Source organism: Oncorhynchus mykiss, chromosome 22 (genome assembly GCF_013265735.2).
Source record: "Oncorhynchus mykiss isolate Arlee chromosome 22, USDA_OmykA_1.1, whole genome shotgun sequence".
In the NCBI taxonomy this organism is placed as follows: Eukaryota; Metazoa; Chordata; class Actinopteri; order Salmoniformes; family Salmonidae; genus Oncorhynchus; species Oncorhynchus mykiss.
This window is the reverse complement of record NC_048586.1, coordinates 36,119,476-36,137,770: the sequence shown is the minus strand read 5'-3', so window position 1 is coordinate 36,137,770 and position 18,295 is coordinate 36,119,476. Positions and strand designations below refer to the sequence as shown.

The 18,295-nt window shown below is 42.3% G+C and overlaps 1 protein-coding gene across 21 annotated transcripts in view; it reads left to right on the top strand.

The window, feature by feature from the left end:
* LOC110502096 (CLIP-associating protein 1-B) overlaps positions 1-18,295 on the top strand; it is a 122,083-nt gene that overhangs the window by 90,359 nt on the left and 13,429 nt on the right. For 5 of the 21 annotated variants that reach the window (XM_036959182.1, XM_036959186.1, XM_036959190.1 and 2 more), the window contains 13 exons: positions 430-486; positions 1,279-1,443; positions 5,652-5,756; positions 6,526-6,588; positions 7,182-7,285; positions 7,736-7,762; positions 8,165-8,276; positions 8,431-8,563; positions 9,221-9,284; positions 9,460-9,462; positions 9,629-9,792; positions 16,248-16,326; positions 16,919-17,062. In XM_036959182.1, coding sequence (XP_036815077.1) covers positions 430-486; positions 1,279-1,443; positions 5,652-5,756; positions 6,526-6,588; positions 7,182-7,285; positions 7,736-7,762; positions 8,165-8,276; positions 8,431-8,563; positions 9,221-9,284; positions 9,460-9,462; positions 9,629-9,792; positions 16,248-16,326; positions 16,919-17,062 — 1,220 coding nt within the window. The remainder of the gene's footprint in view (positions 1-429; positions 487-1,278; positions 1,444-5,651; positions 5,757-6,525; positions 6,589-7,181; positions 7,286-7,735; positions 7,763-8,164; positions 8,277-8,430; positions 8,564-9,220; positions 9,285-9,459; positions 9,463-9,628; positions 9,793-16,247; positions 16,327-16,918; positions 17,063-18,295) is intronic. The other 16 variants (XM_036959185.1, XM_036959183.1, XM_036959197.1 and 13 more) reach the window with 9 other exon arrangements.

Genomic DNA, 18,295 nt, shown 5'->3' with positions numbered 1-18,295 from the left:
TACCTTGTCAGCTCGGGGATTCGATCTAGCAACCTTTCGGTTACTGGTCCAACACTCTAACCACTAGGCTACCTGCCGCCCCAAAATACTAGGTTCTCTTCAGTCTATATACTAGGTTCTCTTCAGTTTATATACTAGGTTCTCTTAATTTCTCTCTTTTACCTCATACATTTTACATCCTGAAGGAACTTTGAGCGCCTGTTATTAGTGCAACCTTTTACAAGATGTGTGTGTGTGGTTTTCTCTGTCCCTCTGTCCCTCTCTCTCTCTGAAGCCTCGATGAGGGGCTTCAATGATATGTGCATGTGTAACATGCCATCCACAGATAACATCTGGCCCAGTGCATGCTGGGCTAACACTACTCTCTGTCACATTTGACCGTTTTATTTTCACGTCCTGTTCTGCCGCTTGCTACCATAACAACCACAGGATCCAGATCTGCTAACCCCACTGGCGGTGGTAAGGCCCGGACTTCATCCAATCAGAGTAAAGAATCCAGTTCTTAGTCCCATCCCTTCCTCCTGTGCAGTTCTCTGCATGTCAATCAATTCATTATTTTATGGTCCATTCAACTCAAGTGCATGTTTATTATTTTAGTGTTTTGATTGGTACATTTTGTTGTCAATTGTTGATTGTTGTCTGTGTTCTCTGAACTGTTTTCATTGTTGATGCCGTTGTTATTGTTGTAATCACTGGTTGGTTTTCCCACAGCCAGTTAGACCCTGGATTCAACCCATCTTGTTTGTCCTGCAACTGTTTATATGTCCCTCCCTATCTATCTCATCAAAGCTGAAATCCAATATCTATGTCAGGATAGAAAGAGAATGTTATTGGTCCCGTTACCTCAAGTGTTGGTTTGACATTCTGTGGATTATTCCCCTCCAAATCACCAAGGCACTGTAAACACACAGAGATATGTGCTCAGTTGGTGTGGCTCTAGTAAAGCCAAAGTTGTGGGTTCAATTCCCACTGGAATCACATGCACATTATGCACTCACTGTACTGTAAGTGGCTTTAGATAAGTGTCTGCTAAGAGTTGTATATGATTATTTTATTACTACAATAAGTGACATATGCCATTAGAAACATTTAAGTAATGAAATATTCCCCCAGAAAGAATGCGATAGAAAATGAGGGAATTCAGCTTTGAGCCGTGACAGAACCTTCCCAGCATGCCATGAAGAGGTGCGTCGCTCTGCTCGCTGTGACCCATCGTGTCTGAAAGGGTGTATCGTTTCACTCTCTGCCTGTGACTCCTCTGCGTTGTCCTTCCTGCAGCTGGCAGTCGCTCCAGTTCCCCTGGCAAGCTGCTGGGCCACTCATCTGGGTACGGGAGGATCAGCAGGCCCCCCTCAGCCTCCAGCACCCCTGCAGACAAGAGGAGCAAGGTCCCCCGCAGCCAGGGCTGCAGTAGAGATTCCTCTCCCAGCCGACTGGGACTAGGTAATGGCCCTTTTACATGTCGCCACAACTTCAGCATTGTGCATGCAAACACAAAATAAATCACGTATTCACTCTATACGAGGAAAAATACATTTGTAATTTACTAGCAACGCACATAGTAACTAAGTAACTGCCAAAATTAACAGTGTATTACCTACACACTGGATACACATGTATGCTGATCAATAGGATACCACACACATGCTGTCGAGGGCCATGTATGTGTCAAAACATGCCGGGGATATGCCCAAAGTCATCATTGTGCTCTCCTATCAATCTAGTGATAACCTTATATACAGTACACCAAGTGTGTCCTTTGAAGCTCAGATACACTATCTTGGTTTTCCCGGTCATAAACACAAAACAAGGAAACACAATAAACACAAAAGATAAGCCTTGAATGCAAGGATAACCACATAGTAAGGTTATGACGCACCAATGGACCCTTTGAACTCAAAAGGGGGCAGCAGGTAGCCTTACGGTTAAGAGCGTTGGGCAGTAACCGAAAGGTCGCTGGTTCGAATCTCCGAGCCGACTAGGTGAAAAATCTGTCGACGTGCCCTTGAGCAAGGCACTCTGGATAAGAGCTTCTGCTAAATGACTAAAATGTAAATACTGAATGGCAAAATACTGAATAACAAAATACTGAATAGTAAAATACTGAATAACAAAATACTGAATAGTAAAATACTGAATAACAAAATACTGAATAGTAAAATACTGAATAACAAAAAACTGTATGGTAAAATACTGAATAACAAAATAATGAATGGTAAAATACTGAATAACAAAATACTGAATGGTAAAATACTGAATAACAAAATACTGAATAGTAAAATACTGAATAACAAAATACTGAATAGTAAAATACTGAATAACAAAATACTGTATGGTAAAATACTGAATGGTAAAATACTGAATAACAAAATACTGAATAGTAAAATACTGAATAACAAAATACTGAATAGTAAAATACTGAATAACAAAATACTGAATAGTAAAATACTGAATAACAAAATACTGAATAGTAAAATACTGAATAACAAAATACTGAATAGTAAAATACTGAATAACAAAATACTGAATAGTAAAATACTGAATAACAAAATACTGAATAGTAAAATACTGAATAACAAAATACTGAATAGTAAAATACTGAATAACAAAAAACTGTATGGTAAAATACTGAATAACAAAATAATGAATGGTAAAATACTGAATAACAAAATACTGAATGGTAAAATACTGAATAACAAAATACTGAATAGTAAAATACTGAATAACAAAATACTGAATAGTAAAATACTGAATAACAAAATACTGTATGGTAAAATACTGAATGGTAAAATACTGAATAACAAAATACTGAATAGTAAAATACTGAATAACAAAATACTGAATAGTAAAATACTGAATAACAAAATACTGAATAGTAAAATACTGAATAACAAAATACTGAATGGTAAAATACTGAATAACAAAATACTGAATGGTAAAACACTGAATAACAAAATACTGAATGGTAAAACACTGAATAACAAAATACTGAATGGTAAAATACTGAATAATAATATACTGAATGGTAAAATACTGAATAATAAAATACTGAATGTGAAAAGGCAAGGTCCCTTGGAAAGAGGGGTGAACGGTAAGAGCCTGTCTTTCATCTTCTACGGACTGTAGCTGTCTCTCAGGGTTAGCAGCTAAGAAGAACTCACTGTTTTGGGAGGAGTCTCTCATCCAAGCATGTCACATCATTGGGGTGGCCCCTCCTCTTTCAGGAAACGTGGATGAGCCTCTGTAGGTCAAGCTCTGTCATCAGCAGCCCAGCTTATGTCCTTCCTTCCAGTCAGACTGAGTCACTGTGTCACGATCGTCGTAAGAACACTTGGACCAAAGCGCAGCGTGAAATTGGTTCAACATTTTTTATTATAAGTGAACCGCACAACAAAACAATACACGAAACGTGACGTTCTGGAGTGCTCACTGGCAACAACACAAAAACAAGATCCCACAATAACACAGTGGAGAAATGGCTGCCTAAATATGATCCCCAATCAGAGACAACGATAAACAGCTGCCTCTGATTGGGAACCATACCAGGTCAACATAGAAATACACAACCTAGATTACCCACCCTAGTCACACCCCGACCTAACCAAAATAGAGAATAAAAAGGCTCTCTATGGTCAGGGCATGACAGTACCCCCGCCAATGGTGCGGACTCCGGCTGCAAAATCTGACTCTATAGGGAAGGGTCCGGGTTGGCATCTAGCGTCGGTGGCGGCTCCGGTGCGGGGCGAAGTACCCACTCCGCTCGCGGATCCGGCCTTGGACCCGGGCTGAACACTGTGCCTGGACTGGGCACCGGCGCAGAGGAAGGCTCCTGCCTTGGAGCTGGACTGGACACCGGGTCTAGACTGGACATTGGTGCAGAGGAAGGCTCCTGCCTTGGAGCTGGACTGGACACCGGGTCTAGACTGGACATCGGTGCAGAGGAAGGCTCCTGCCTTGGAGCTGGACTGGAGAGATGCACTGGAGGCCTGATGCGTGGAGCCGGCACAGGTGACACCGGACTGGTGACACGCACTTCAGGGAGAGTGCGGGGAGCCGGCACAGGATGCACCGGACTGGGGAGACGCACTTCAGGGCAAGTGCGAGGAGCAGGCACAGGACGTTCCAGACTGGGGAGACGTACTGGAGACCTGGTGCGTGGAGCAGGCACAGGACGTACCGGACTGGGGAGACGTACTGGAGACCTGGTGCGTGGAGCCGGCACAACTGGTACCGAACAGATAACAACCTCCGCACGGCAAGTGCAGGGAGCTGGCACAGGACGTACTGGGCTGTGGAGGCGCACTGGAGACCTGGTGCGTGGAGCTGGCACAGATTTCAACCGGAATGATCGCATGCTCCTCATATGGGGAGCTGACTCCCTCCCTCCAATTTCTCCTGCCGCCAAGGAAGGCTATCCTGTCCTGCCAGGATTTCCACCCAAGTCCAGGATCCCTTCCCATCCAAGATCTCCTCCCAAGTCCAGGATACCTTCTCCTCCTGGGCACGCAGCTTAGTCCTGGTGTGGTGGGATCTTCTGTCACGATCGTCGTAAGAACACTCGGACCAAAGCGCAGCAGAAAATCGGTTCGACATTGTTTCTTATAAGTGAACCGCACAACAAAACATTAAAGAATAAACGAAACGTGACGTTCTGGAGTGCTCACTGGCAACAAAAAAAAAAAAAAATATCCCACAGAAACACAGTGGGAAAATGGCTGCCTTAATGTGATCCCCAATCAGAGACAACGATAAACAGCTGCCTCTGATTGGGAACCATACCAGGTCAACATAGAAATACACAACCTAGATTACCCACCCTAGTCACACTCCGACCTAACCAAATAGAGATAAAAAGCCTCTCTATGGTCAGGGCGTGACACACTGGCCCTGTCCTATTGTTTTGATTGATTGGTCTGTGTATTTCATCGACCAAAAACAGCTGCCCCCATCTTAGCTTCTTGTCTGTCTGTCTGTCTGTCTGTCTGACGCTCTGTCTGTCGCTCTGTCTGTCTGTCTGACGCTCTGTCTGTCGCTCTGTCTGTCGCTCTGTCTGTCGCTCTGTCTGTCGCTCTGTCTGTCGCTCTGTCTGTCTGTCTGTCTGTCACTGACTGTCATTCCTGAATTGGGAGCCTTTTTTACATCAGTAAATTGACAATTAGACGTTGCAATGTTTTTAAGTTTGTATTTTTGTCTTCTTCTGAGTCATTTTCAGTTCATATTTTTTGTTATAACTGACTATAATGGTTTGTCTTTCTTTGGTGTTTTTACCATATCTTTATTTTTATACCCTCTTTTAATTCTTAATTGTTTTCTTTGTTTTTATTTTGTGTATTAACTCTGTTTATCTGTTGTAAGCTACAGTCATACCAATCGTCTTTTCATTGACAACCTAATCCTTGTCCATTTAAAAATGGACTTGCGCTAACTTAAGTTCTAAAATTGAACCTGATGTCCAGCAGACGCCAACCCACCACCACACCCCAGAGTCCTCCTCCCCCTCACCCCCTCTCTTATTCCAGTCCCCAACCCCAGCCCAAACCCAGGCATCACCTCACTAACCCCAAACCTGTGTTGTACTGCCCTACTGACAGCCAGGCTGTGTGGTAAAGCTCTTGTTCCTGGTACTCCTCTCTCCTCCTACCACACGCTAGCAAGGAGCCGTATCCCCCGGCCCAGCATGAGTCAGGGCTGCAGCAGGGACACCTCTAGGGAAAGCAGCCGAGACACCAGCCCTGCTCGGGGCTTCAAGCCTCTTGGTGAGTACCACGACCAACCGGACACCAGGAGGCCTCCCGTAAGCAGCAAGGCCCACTAGTACCCACTCCTCAGCCCCCGCCTCTAGACCCCTACTCTCTGTCCCAGCCTCCCTGTACACCCCAGGATGTCTAGATAGAACTTCTCTTGCCTGCTCTGATCTAGTCTGCCTGCACTAACCCTCTCAAAGTTTCTGGAATATAATCACTGCGCTGTCTTGTTTGTGTCTGTCTTGTTGGGAATTCTCCAAGTCTTATGCTATATAAGTATTTGTGTGCCTTTGTATGTGTAATATAATGACCAGCAACATGGAAAGATCACGAAAATCTCTGGATGTTCTAGGATTCTGTTTTGGTCCAATGAATAATGATTTGGCACATCTCATAATAAATGTAAATCAAGAGGCAGAAAAACAAGGTAGTGACTAGAGTAAACAGTGTACTGTATGTGTATCATCGTATTCAATGTCCATAGCTGACCTGCTTCTCAGCTCTCTCCTGTGCTCCTGCCACATCTCAGGAAATGACACAACTTTGTCACTGCTTTGTCATGGGGGACAACAACAAAAAAGAACAAAGAGGGACAAAGTGGGATACATGAGGGATACCCGCCCCTCCTATCCTATGACTGTTGTAGATGTGGTTGGTTGCTCATAATCATAGTGGATTAATGCAGCCAGGCGCTGAGCCTGAGTCAACTACAGAGGACGGTACCTGTTGCGTTTGTGTCACTAACGCCCCGGGTGTCATCCACCCCTCCTGTCACTTGCAGCCTCCCGACGTACTTCCCGCTCTACCAGTGCCCTATCCACGGCTGACCCCCACGGCCAGTCAGGTGACCTGCATGCCCTACCCTCTCATTTCCACATTTAGCGATTATGCCAGCATGAGTCCATACATGTTGCTGTGAGGGCTGTGCCCACCCTGCCACAGGAGGCAATATTTTGTTCAAACTGTTGAGGAGGAGATCTGTAAGCGTGCTGCTTTGTCATATTATGTGTCGTTATCATCTGCTTCAATATGATGTTTTGTGATTTTCTTTTAAAAAGCTTGTGTTACTGTGTAATCAAAAGGCCTGTCCCCATCTGTATGATTTTCTCCTTGTTAGTGACTTTTTGGACATTGTATTTGTACTTCAGTGTATTGAGTATCTCATATAAGAGTTGTTTATTTCCCCGTTTGCAAGTGTCAGTTTCTTTTCTCTTCATTTCAAATTAGCACTAATCATTCTCTGGTGATTTCTGTTGGTGTCATCTTTTGCACTATTCATTTTTTACATATCACTCAAGCTTTCTGGTGTTTTAGTTTTCAATCTTTTTGGTGTATTGTCTATAAACCCCATCATATTGCCTTTTGTCTCCCTAGAGCAAGATCCCATTGACTTTCTCTTGTGTTACTCCACTCAACCCCCTCTCCTCTCCCCCCCAGATCGGTTTGGTTTGATTCACCAGGACCGTATCTCTGCCTCAGTAAATGCCATGAGAGTCCTCAACACTGGCACTGAGGTGGAGGCTGCTGTGGCTGATGCACTGGTAAGTCACCAATCAACTTTTACCAGCTGCCAGTTCTGAAGACAGTTTGTCTTCAGGTAGAGTTACACTTAGTCAGTCCTTCATTAAGGCATGCTAGGTAATCGCTGAGGACTTGATGTGGAAACCATATGCATTTTAAGTCTGTGTTTAGATATTTACTGTGGACCCTCCTAAAAACGAATGAATCCCAGTTTTTTTTTCTTTGTCAGAAAAGAAAACTGCATTGAGTAGTAAAATGTAATGAGATGAAATGAAGCCTGTGTTTGTTTATGGCAATCAGAATGTCAGTATATATTTCAATAAGAAAGACTTTGACTGCAAGAAAGTCAACATTGTTACCATGTAGATAAAAACATGTCTTGTCTTATTCCCAAGCAGGACTGCAGTCATGATATTTTCCCTCTAAAATATCCCTCTTTCTCTTTCCTGCTTGGTTGCCTGTAACTTCAGCTGTTAGGAGACTCCAGAAATAATAAGGTAGTTGTCCAATTCGTGTACCGTTTGTTTATTCATTCTATTCACTAATCAACAAAAATGCAAAGTACCATCACTAAATGTTGCTATTTGGCCAAAAGCAATTGCTGGCAGATTTTAGTTTATTATTCAATAAAATATTATTAACAATAGGCATTCTTATAACATTATTTAATCATCTCTCTGCATGTTCATATCAATCATGAAAAATCAACAGTTGGAACAAATTGCATGGCTACCTCATTCATTGTGAATGGCATCGTATCGTAGCCCATTAAATCCTACTTCCTGGTTGAGTTTGAGTGACAAAGTGACCAGAGGTCTAGCTTGCCTGTCCCACTTCTCTCCTGGTCCTATGAACAATGACCTCACCATTACCCATCCCTTCCCATTCTCTCCGAACAGAGGAAGCCTATGAGGCGGCGGTATGAGTCTCCGGGTATCTATTCTGACGACGATGCTAACAGCGACGCATCCAGTGCATGCTCAGAGCGCTCATACGGGTCCAGGAACGGAGGTATGTGGTCCCGTGTTGTTACTGAGTTGGTAAGAACATGGAACTAGCAACATAAGGGTAGTGGGTTCGAATCCTGCTAGATTCACATAGACTAAAATGTATGCACTTGGATAAAAGCATCTTCTGAATGGTATATATATATATTATTATCTAGGTATCCCTCACTACCTGCGTCAAACGGAGGATGTGGCGGAGGTGCTAAACCACTGTGCCAGCTCCAACTGGTCAGAGAGGAAGGAGGGGCTGCTGGGTCTGCAGAACCTACTCAAGAACCAAAGAATACTCAGGTGGGTGCGGGGCCAGGGGGGTGGTTCTTTTGGAAGTCATGTCATTGTATGTGTCCTCCTGCTGTAACTATGCTGATCTGCTCCTACCTCTGTCATGTAGGGTTTACTAAGTATTTTCTATGCATTGTTGTCTTTTTGGATGGCATTGGCGATAGTAGAATTGTTGTTAAGAATGTTCTGCCAGCTGTGGATAGGGTTTGAAGTAGTCTTGATTCTTTTTCATATATGAATGATAATTTCCTTTTTGAAATTGTTCAACTTTTAAAGAGGATATCCTGTCAAGGCGAGTCCAGCAGGGTGTTTCATTTCATAGCTTTCCTTAATTGAGGGAGAAATGACTGGTCACGAGGACCCTGCAGCTATAATGCCGCTCGTCAGGTGGTAAAGTGGAAGATGAGTTTCAGAGGAGTCAGTTTGTGAGACAAGGCCATTTGTCTGCCTGCTCTCCCTGTGAGGGCAGCAGCATTGTCTCCTGAAGAAGCTGCTTTAAATCAAGCCTCTCTGACATCTATTAGTGATGTCTGCCTGCTCTCCCTGTGAAGCCAGCAGCATTGTCTCCAGAAGGAGCTGCTTTAAATCAAGCCTCTCTGACATCTGTTAGTGATGTCTGCCTGTGTTTACTAATGTCTGCCAGTGGATGCTGTTTGTGTGTTGCAGCCGAGTGGAGCTGAAGAGACTATGTGAGATCTTCAGCAGGATGTTTGCAGATCCACACAGCAAGGTAGGTGACAGGATGTTCACCTGTGTTGTTTGAAAGTTTCATATCAATACATTGACACACTCACTCATAACTTTTACTTTTGACATTCAAAAACCCATTGCTTTGCAGTGATTTGTCTGAAAACTAATTGAGTGTTTTGTTGCATGGTCTGCTTTGGTGTGGATTTTAACAACAGAGAGTAAGTGTGTGTTTTTATTCTTTCAATTTTCTACTGTACAGACACCTATTGCCTGTGTTGTTACTTTTATAAAGGTGCTGTGTGTGTGTGTGTGTGTGTGTGTGTGTGTGTGTGTGTGTGTGTGTGTGTGTGTGTGTGTGTGTGTGTGTGTGTGTCCGTCCCTCAGGTGTTTAGTATGTTTCTGGAGACTCTGTTGGACTTTATCTTGGTGCATAGAGAAGACCTGCAGGACTGGCTGTTTGTCCTGCTCACCCAGCTACTGAAGAAGATGGGAGCTGACCTGCTGGGGTCTGTCCAGGCCAAGGTCCAGAAGGCTCTGGACATCACCAGGTATGGACCTCTACATCCCCCCTCCGATAACATCTCTAAACATTTTCACGCAATGCCGACCCAAACCAAACTGTGCTTGCTTGGATATTGTCTTTTTACACAGCTTTTAAACATTGTTCGAGCACTTGAGGGTTTCTCATGAAACCAGTTTTAAAATGTCTATAGCAAAATGAGTTACAAAACCATGGTCAACTATCATTCTGACTATCATTTTAAATACATTTTACATTTTCGCCTGAATTTTGTACATTTTCACACCAAATTCAGATTCTCAGGTCATTTTATGAAACACAAAATACTGTGTTTTGCTGTAGTTTGTCTTAAAATCATAAAATGTTTATGTTTAAAATGTTCAACTATAATACAGTTGAAGTCGGAAGTTTACATACACAGGTTGGAGTCATTAAAACTCGTTTTTCAACCACTCCACCAATTTCTTGTCAACAAGTCGGTAAGGACATCTACTTTGTGCACGACACAAGTCATTCCTCCAACAATTGTTTACAGACAGATTATTTCACTTATAATTCACTGTATCACAATTCCAGTGAGTCAGAAGTTTACATACACTAAGTTGACTGTGCCTTTAAACAGCTTGGAAAATTCCAGAAAATTATGTCATGGCTTTAGAAGCTTCTGATAGGCTAATTGACATCATTTGAGTCAATTGGAGGTGTACCTGTGGATGTATTTCAAGGCCTACCTTCATACTCAGTGCCTCTTTGCTTGACATCATGGGAAAATCAAAAGAAATCAGCCAATACCTCATAAAAAATTGTAGACCTCCACAAGTCTGGTTCATCCTTGGGAGCAATTTCCAAATGCCTGAAGGTACCATTTCATCTGTTCAAACAATAGTACGCAAGTATAAACACCATGGGACCACGCAGCCATCATACCGCTCAGGAAGGAGACGCATTCTTTCTCCTAGAGATGAACGTACTTTGGTGAGAAAAGTGCAAATCAATCCCAGAACAACAGCAAAGGACCTTGTGAAGATGCTGGAGGAAACGGTACAAAAGTATCTATATCCATAGTAAACGAGTCCTATATTGACATAACCTGAAAGGCCGCTCAGCAAGGAAGAAGCCACTGCTCCAAAACCACCATAAAAAAACCAGACTACGGTTTGCAACTGCACATGGGGACAAAGATCGTACTTTTTGGAGAAATGCCCTCTAATCTGACGAAACAAAAATAGAACTGTTTGGCCATAATGACCATCGTTATGTTTGCAGGAAAAAGAGGGAGGCTTATTGTTTTGGAATTTGACCCCCTTTTCTCCCCAATTTCGTGGTATCCAATTGTTTTTATAAGCTACTATCTTGTCTCATCGCTCACAACTCCCGTACGGGCTCGGGAGAGACTAATGTTGAAAGTCATGCATCCTCCGATACACAACCCAACCAAGCCGCACTGCTTCTTAACACAGCGCGTACCCAACCCGGAAGCACCAATGTGTCGGAGGAAACACCGTGCACCTGGCAACCTTGGTTAGCGCGCACTGTGCCCGGCCTGCCACAGGAGTCGCTGGTGCGCGATGAGACAAGGACATCCCTACCGGCCAAGCCCTCCCTAACCCAGACGACGCTAGGCCAATTGTGCGTCGCTCCACGGACCTCCCGGTCGCGGCCGGTTACAACAGAGCCTGGGCGCGAACCCAGAGTATCTGATGGCGCTGCAGTACAGCGCCCTTAACCACTGCGCCACCCGGGAGGCCCTACACTTTTATTTTAAAATCATCAATTTAGTCTCAAATAAATAATGAAATATGTTCAATTTGGTTTAAATAATGCAAAAACACAGTGTTGGAGAAGAAAGTAAAAGTGCAATATGTGCCATGTAAAAAACCTAACGTTTAAGTTCTTTGCTCAGAACATGAGAACATGCTGGTGATTCCTTTTAAAGTGAGTCTTCAATATTCCCAGGTAAGAAGTTTTAGGTTGTAGTTTTTATAGGAATTATAGGACTATTTCTCTCTATACCATTTGTATTTCATTAACCTTTGAATATTTGATGTTCTTATTGGCACTTTAGTATTGCCAGCCTAATCTCGGAAGTTGATAGGCTTGAAGTCATAAACAGCTCAATGCTTGAGGCACAGTGAAGAGCTGCTGGCAAACGCAGGAAAGTGCTGTTTGAATGAATGCTTACGAACCTGCTGCTGCCTACCACTGCTCACACAGACTGCTCTATTAAATATCAAATCATAGGCTTAATACACTGCTCAAAAAAATAAAGGGAACACTTAAACAACACAATGTAACTCCAAGTCAATCACACTTCTGTGAAATCAAACTGTCCACTTAGGAAGCAACACTGATTGACAATAAACTTCACATGCTGTTGTGCAAATGGAATAGACAACAGATGGAAATTATAGGCAATTAGCAAGACACCCCCAATAAAGGAGTGGTTCTGCAGGTGGTGACCACAGACCACTTCTCAGTTCCTATGCTTCCTGGCTGATGTTTTGGTCACTTTTGAATGCTGGCAGTGCTTTCACTCTAGTGGTAGCATGAGACGGAGTCTACAACCCGCACAAGTGGCTCAGGTAGTGCACCTCATCCAGGATGGCACATCAATGCGAGCTGTGGCAAGAAGGTTTGCTGTGTCTGTCAGCGTAGTGTCCAGAGCATGGAGGCGCTACCAGGAGACAGGCCAGTACATCAGGAGACGTGGAGGAGGCCATAGGAGGGCAACAACCCAGCAGCAGGACCGCTACCTCCGTCTTTGTGCTAGGAGGAGCAGGAGGAGCACTGCCAGAGCCCTGCAAAATGACCTCCAGCAGGCCACAAATGTGCATGTGTCTGCACAAACGGTCAGAAACAGACTCCATGAGGGTGGTATGAGGGCCCGACGTCCACAGGTGGGGGTTGTGCTTACAGCCCGACACCGTGCAGGACGTTTGGCATTTGGCAGAAAACACCAAGATTGGCAAATTCGCCACTGGCGCCCTGTGCTCTTCACAGATGAAAGCAGGTTCACACTGAGCACATGTGACAGACGTGACAGTCTGGAGACGCCGTGGAGAACGTTCTGCTGCCTGCAACATCCTCCAGCATGACCGGTTTGGCGGTGGGTCAGTCATGGTGTGGGGTGGCATTTCTTTGGGGGGCCGCACAGCCCTCCATGTGCTCGCCAGAGGTAGCCTGACTGCCATTAGGTACCGAGATGAGAACCTCAGACCCCTTGTGAGACCATATGCTGGTGCGGTTGGCCCTGGGTTCCTCCTAATGCAAGACAATGCTAGACCTCATGTGGCTGGAGTGTGTCAGCAGTTCCTGGAAGAGGAAGGCATTGATGCTATGGACTGGCCCGCCCGTTCCCCAGACCTGAATCCAATTGAGCACATCTGGGACATCATGTCTCGTTCCATCCACCAACGCCACATTGCACCACAGACTGTCCAGGAGCTGGCGGATACTTTAGTCCAGGTCTGGGAGGAGATCCTTCAGAAGACCATCCGCCACCTCATCAGGAGCATGCCCAGGCGTTGTAGGGAGGTCATACAGGCACATGGAGGCCACACACACTACTGAGCCTCATTTTGACTTGTTTTAAGGACATTACATCAAAGTTGGATCAGCCTGTAGTGTGGTTTTCCACTTTAATTTTGAGTGTGACTCCAAATCCAGACCTCCATGGGTTGATAAATTTGATTTCCATTGATAATTTTTGTGTGATTTTGTTGTCAGCACATTCAACTATGTAAAGAAAAAAGTATTTAATAAGAATATTTAATTCATTCAGATCAAGGATGTGTTATTTTAGTGTTCCGTTTATTTTTTGAGCAGTGTATAATAACACACAGAAATTCGAGCCTTAGGTCATTAACATGGTCAAATCCGGAAACTATAAAAACGTTTATTCTTTCGTTGAAATACGGAACCGTTCTGTATTTTATCGAACAGGCGGCATCCATAAGTCTAAATATTGTGTTACATTGAAGGTTGTGCAATGTTATGTCATAATTATGTAAAATTCTGGCAAATTAATTAAGGTCTTTGTTAGGAAGAAATGGACTTCACACAGTTCGCAACGAGCCAGGCGGCCCAAACGGCTGCATATAGCCTGACTCTGCTTGCACAGAACGCAAGAGAAGTGACACAATTTCCCTAGGTAAAATAAATTCATGTTAGCAGGCAATATTAACTAAATATGCAGGTTTAAAAACATTTACTTGTGTATTGATTTTATGAAAGGCATTGATGTTTATGGTTAGGTACTCATTGTTGCAACGACAGTGCTTTTTTCGCGAATGCACTTGTTAAATCATCACGCATTTCGCGAAGTAGGCTGTCATTCGATGATAAATTAACAGGCACCGCATTGATTATATGCAACGCAGGACACGCTAGATAAACTAGTAATATCATCAACCATGTGTAGTTAACTAGTGATTAAGTTAAGATTGATTTGTTTTTATAAGATAAGTTTAATGCTAGCTAGCAACTTACGCGAGTGCAGCAAGGAGCCAAGGTAACAGGTGGTCAGCCTGCCACAGAGTCTGCTTGTGGAGTGCAATGTAATGCAATGTAAAAAACATAATTATGAAATAGAGAAGTACAGATCCTATTTTTTTTTATTCAAGAGGACATTTTGTAAATGGACAGTTTGATAAGAATTACCTAACTATGGTGGATGTGTAACCAGGCCACCTCAGTAGAATTTGATTTCATCAAATCAAATCAAATGTATTTGTCACATACACATAGTTAGCAGATGTTAATGCAAGTGTAGCGAAATGCTTGTGCTTCTAGTTCCGGCCATGCAGTAATATCTAACGAGTAATATAACCTAACAATTTCACAACGACTACCTTATTCACACACAAGTGTAAAGGAATTAATACGAATATGTACATAAAAATATATAAATGAGTGATGGCCGAACGACATAGGCAAGATGCAGTAGATGGTATAGAGTACAGTATATACATATGAGATGAGTAATATAGGGTATGAAAACATATAAAGCGGCATTGTTTAACCTCTCTAGGGTAACATCCAGTGAGATTGCAGAGCGCCAAATTCAAATACAGAAATACTCATTATAAAAATTCAGAAAAGATACAACTATTTTACATTGGTTTAAAGATTAACTTCTTGTGAATCCAACCACGGTGTCAGATTTCAAAAATGCTTTACCGCGAAAGCATACCTTACAATTACTTGAGAACATAGCTCAGCAGACAAATCATTACAAACAGTAACCAGCCAAGTAGAAGAGTTACACAAGTCAGATATAGAGATAAAATGAATCACTTACCTTTGATGATCTTCATATGTTTGCACTCAGAAGACATTCATTTTTTCAATAAATGTTCCTTTTGTTCGATAAAGTCTCTCTTTATATCCGAAAACCTAGGTTTTGTTCGCACGTTTTCTTCAGTAATCCACAGGCTCAAACGCAGTCACAACAGGCAGACAAAAAAATCCAAATTGTATCCGTAAAGTTCATAGAAACATGTCAAACGATGTTTATATTCAATCCTCAGGTTGTTTTTACCCGAAATAATCGTTAATATTTCAACCGGACAATAACGTTGTCAATATAAAAGGTAAACAAGAAAGGCACTCTCTCTGGTCGCGTGCATGAAAAAGCTCTGACACGCAGGGTCCACTCATTCAGACAGCTCTTACTCCCTAATTTTTCAGAATACAAGCCTGAAACTATTTCTAAAGACTGTTGACATCTAGTGGAAGGCATAGGAACTGCAATTTAGGGCCTAATCAATGGATACTGTAATGGCATTGAATAGAAAACTACAACAACAACAAAAAATCCTTTAGAGTGTTTTCTATCCAAATCTACTAATTATATGCATATCCTATCTTCTGGGCCTGAGTAGAAGGCAGTTTAATTTGGGCATGCTTTTCATCCAAAATTCCAAATGCTGTCCCCTACCCTAGGGAAGTTAAAGTGGCTAGTGATACATTACATCAAGATGGCAGATGCAGTAGATTGTATAGCGTACAGTATATACATATGAGATGAGTAATGTAGGGTATGAGAACATTATATTAAGTGGCATTGTTTAAAGTGGCTAGTGATCCATTTAATTACATCAAGATGCAGTAGATGGTATAGAGTACAGTATATACATATGAGTTGAGTAATGTAGGGTGTGTAAACATATAAAGTGGCTAGTGATAAATTGATACATCAATTTTTCCATTATTAAAGTGGCTAGAGTTGAGTCAGTATGTTGGCAGCAGCCACTCAATGTTAGTGATGGCTGTTTAACAGTCTGATGGCCTTGAGATAGAAGCTGTTTTTCAGTCTCTCGGTCCCTGCTTTGATGCACCTGTACTGACCTCGCCTTCTGGATGATAGCGGGGTGAACAGGCAGTGGCTCGGGTGGTTGTTGTCCTTGATGATCTTTCTGGCCTTCCTGTGACATCGGGAGGGCAGGTAGTAACTTTTAGTGTTTTCTGTTTTGTTCTCCTTAGGGAGTCTTTTCCGTTTGATCACCAGTTCAACATCCTGATGAGGTTCATTGTTGACCAGACACAGACACCCAACCTCAAGGTACAGTTTGCATAGAATGTTACCAAGCTAGATGATTCTCTGTTTGTTTTAGGGATTGGCTCAGGGTCTAAGAGTTTATGATTTCAAATACCAGTAGACACAGTGCCATGGTGATATTGTCAAATATTTTGAAAGTAAACTTGCTAAATGCCTGTGTGAATCATGTAGCTTAACACTTTGTCTGAATCATGTAGCTTAACACTCTGTGTGAATCATGTAGCTTAACACTGTATGAATCATGTAGCTTAACACTCTGTGTGAATCATGTAGCTTAACACTCTGTGTGAATCATGTAGCTTAACACTGTATTAATCATGTAGCTTAACACTCTGTATGCATAATGTAGCTTAACACTGTATGAATCATGTAGCTTAACACTCTGTTTGAATCGTGTAGCTTAACACTGTTTGAATCGTGTAGCTTAACACTGTTTGAATCGTGTAGCTTAACACTGTTTGAATCGTGTAGCTTAACACTGTTTGAATCGTGTAGCTTAACACTCTGTGTGAATCATGTAGATTAACAGTCTGTGTGAATCATGTAGCTAAATACTGTGTGAATATTGAAGCTAAACCATATGTGTATCATGCAGGTGAAGGTGGCCATTCTGAAGTACATAGAATCACTGGCAAGACAGATGGATCCGACAGACTTTGTCAACTCCAGTGAAACCCGACTGGCTGTATCTCGCATCATTACCTGGACCACAGAGCCCAAGAGCTCCGACGTCAGGAAGGTACAGTGCCTATAGAAAGTCTACAACCACTTGAAATGTTTTCACATGTTGTTGCGTAACAAAGTGGGATTGAACTAGGTTTAATTGTCGTTTTTTGTCATTGATCTACACAAAACACTCCATAATGTCAAAGTGAAGAAAAAAATCTACACATTTTATAAATTCAATCAAATTAAATTACTATAATATAGTTGTTGCATAGGTATTCACCCACTTTGTCGAGGCAAGGCTAAGTTATTCAGAAGTAAACTTTGGCTTAACAAGTCACATAATAAGTTATATGGATTCACTCTGTGTGAAATAATAGGGGTTGACATGATTTTTAATGACTACCTCTTCTTTCGTCCCCCATACAACATCTGTAAGGTCCCTCAGTCAAGTATTGAATTTCAAGCACAAATTCAACTACAGACCAGGGAGCTTTTCGTAAGCATACAGAAGGCCATTGATTGGTAGATGGGTTACAATAACAAATTAGGCATTGAATATCTCGTAAAGCATGGTCAAGTTAATAATTATGCTGTGGATGCAGTATTAAACCACCCAGACACATGGGTACAGTGTTGACTTAAATTTACTTGGCAGTCTATGGCAAGACTTGAAAATGGCTGTCTAGCCATGCTCCCCAACACCTTGACAGAGCTTGAAGAATTCTGAAAAGAGTAATGGGCAAATATTGCACAATACAGGTGTGCAAAGCTCTTATGAAACTTACCCAGGAAGACTCACAGCTTTAATCGCTGACAAAGGTCTTTCTAACATTTATTTACTCGGTGGGGGGGGGGGGGGGTTGAATACTTATAATTAAGGTATATTAGTGTTTTATTTTTCATTAATAAAAAAAATGAAATAACCTTTTCACTTTGACAGTACAAAGTGTTTTGTATAGATCGTTGACAGAAAATGACAGTTAAATCCATTTGAATCCCACTTTGTAACACAATAAAATGTGAAGAAATCCAAGGGGTCTGTAGACTCTATAGGCACTGTATGTCTCAGTGGAAACTAGGACCTACTAGTTATGGCATAGTCCCAAGGGTCTGCTCAATAAATACCATCTGAATAACATGCTCTCTAGGCAGAAAACAACGATAATACTGCAATGCTAATAGTACAGCAGCTAGATTACTTCCTCAGCTTTTTTTTAAAGTATTGGTTCGCTTTGATTAAGTCTGTCATCAGTTGTTGTTAACGCTTAGCAAAACTCAGACACCCACCTTTAGAAGAAATGCA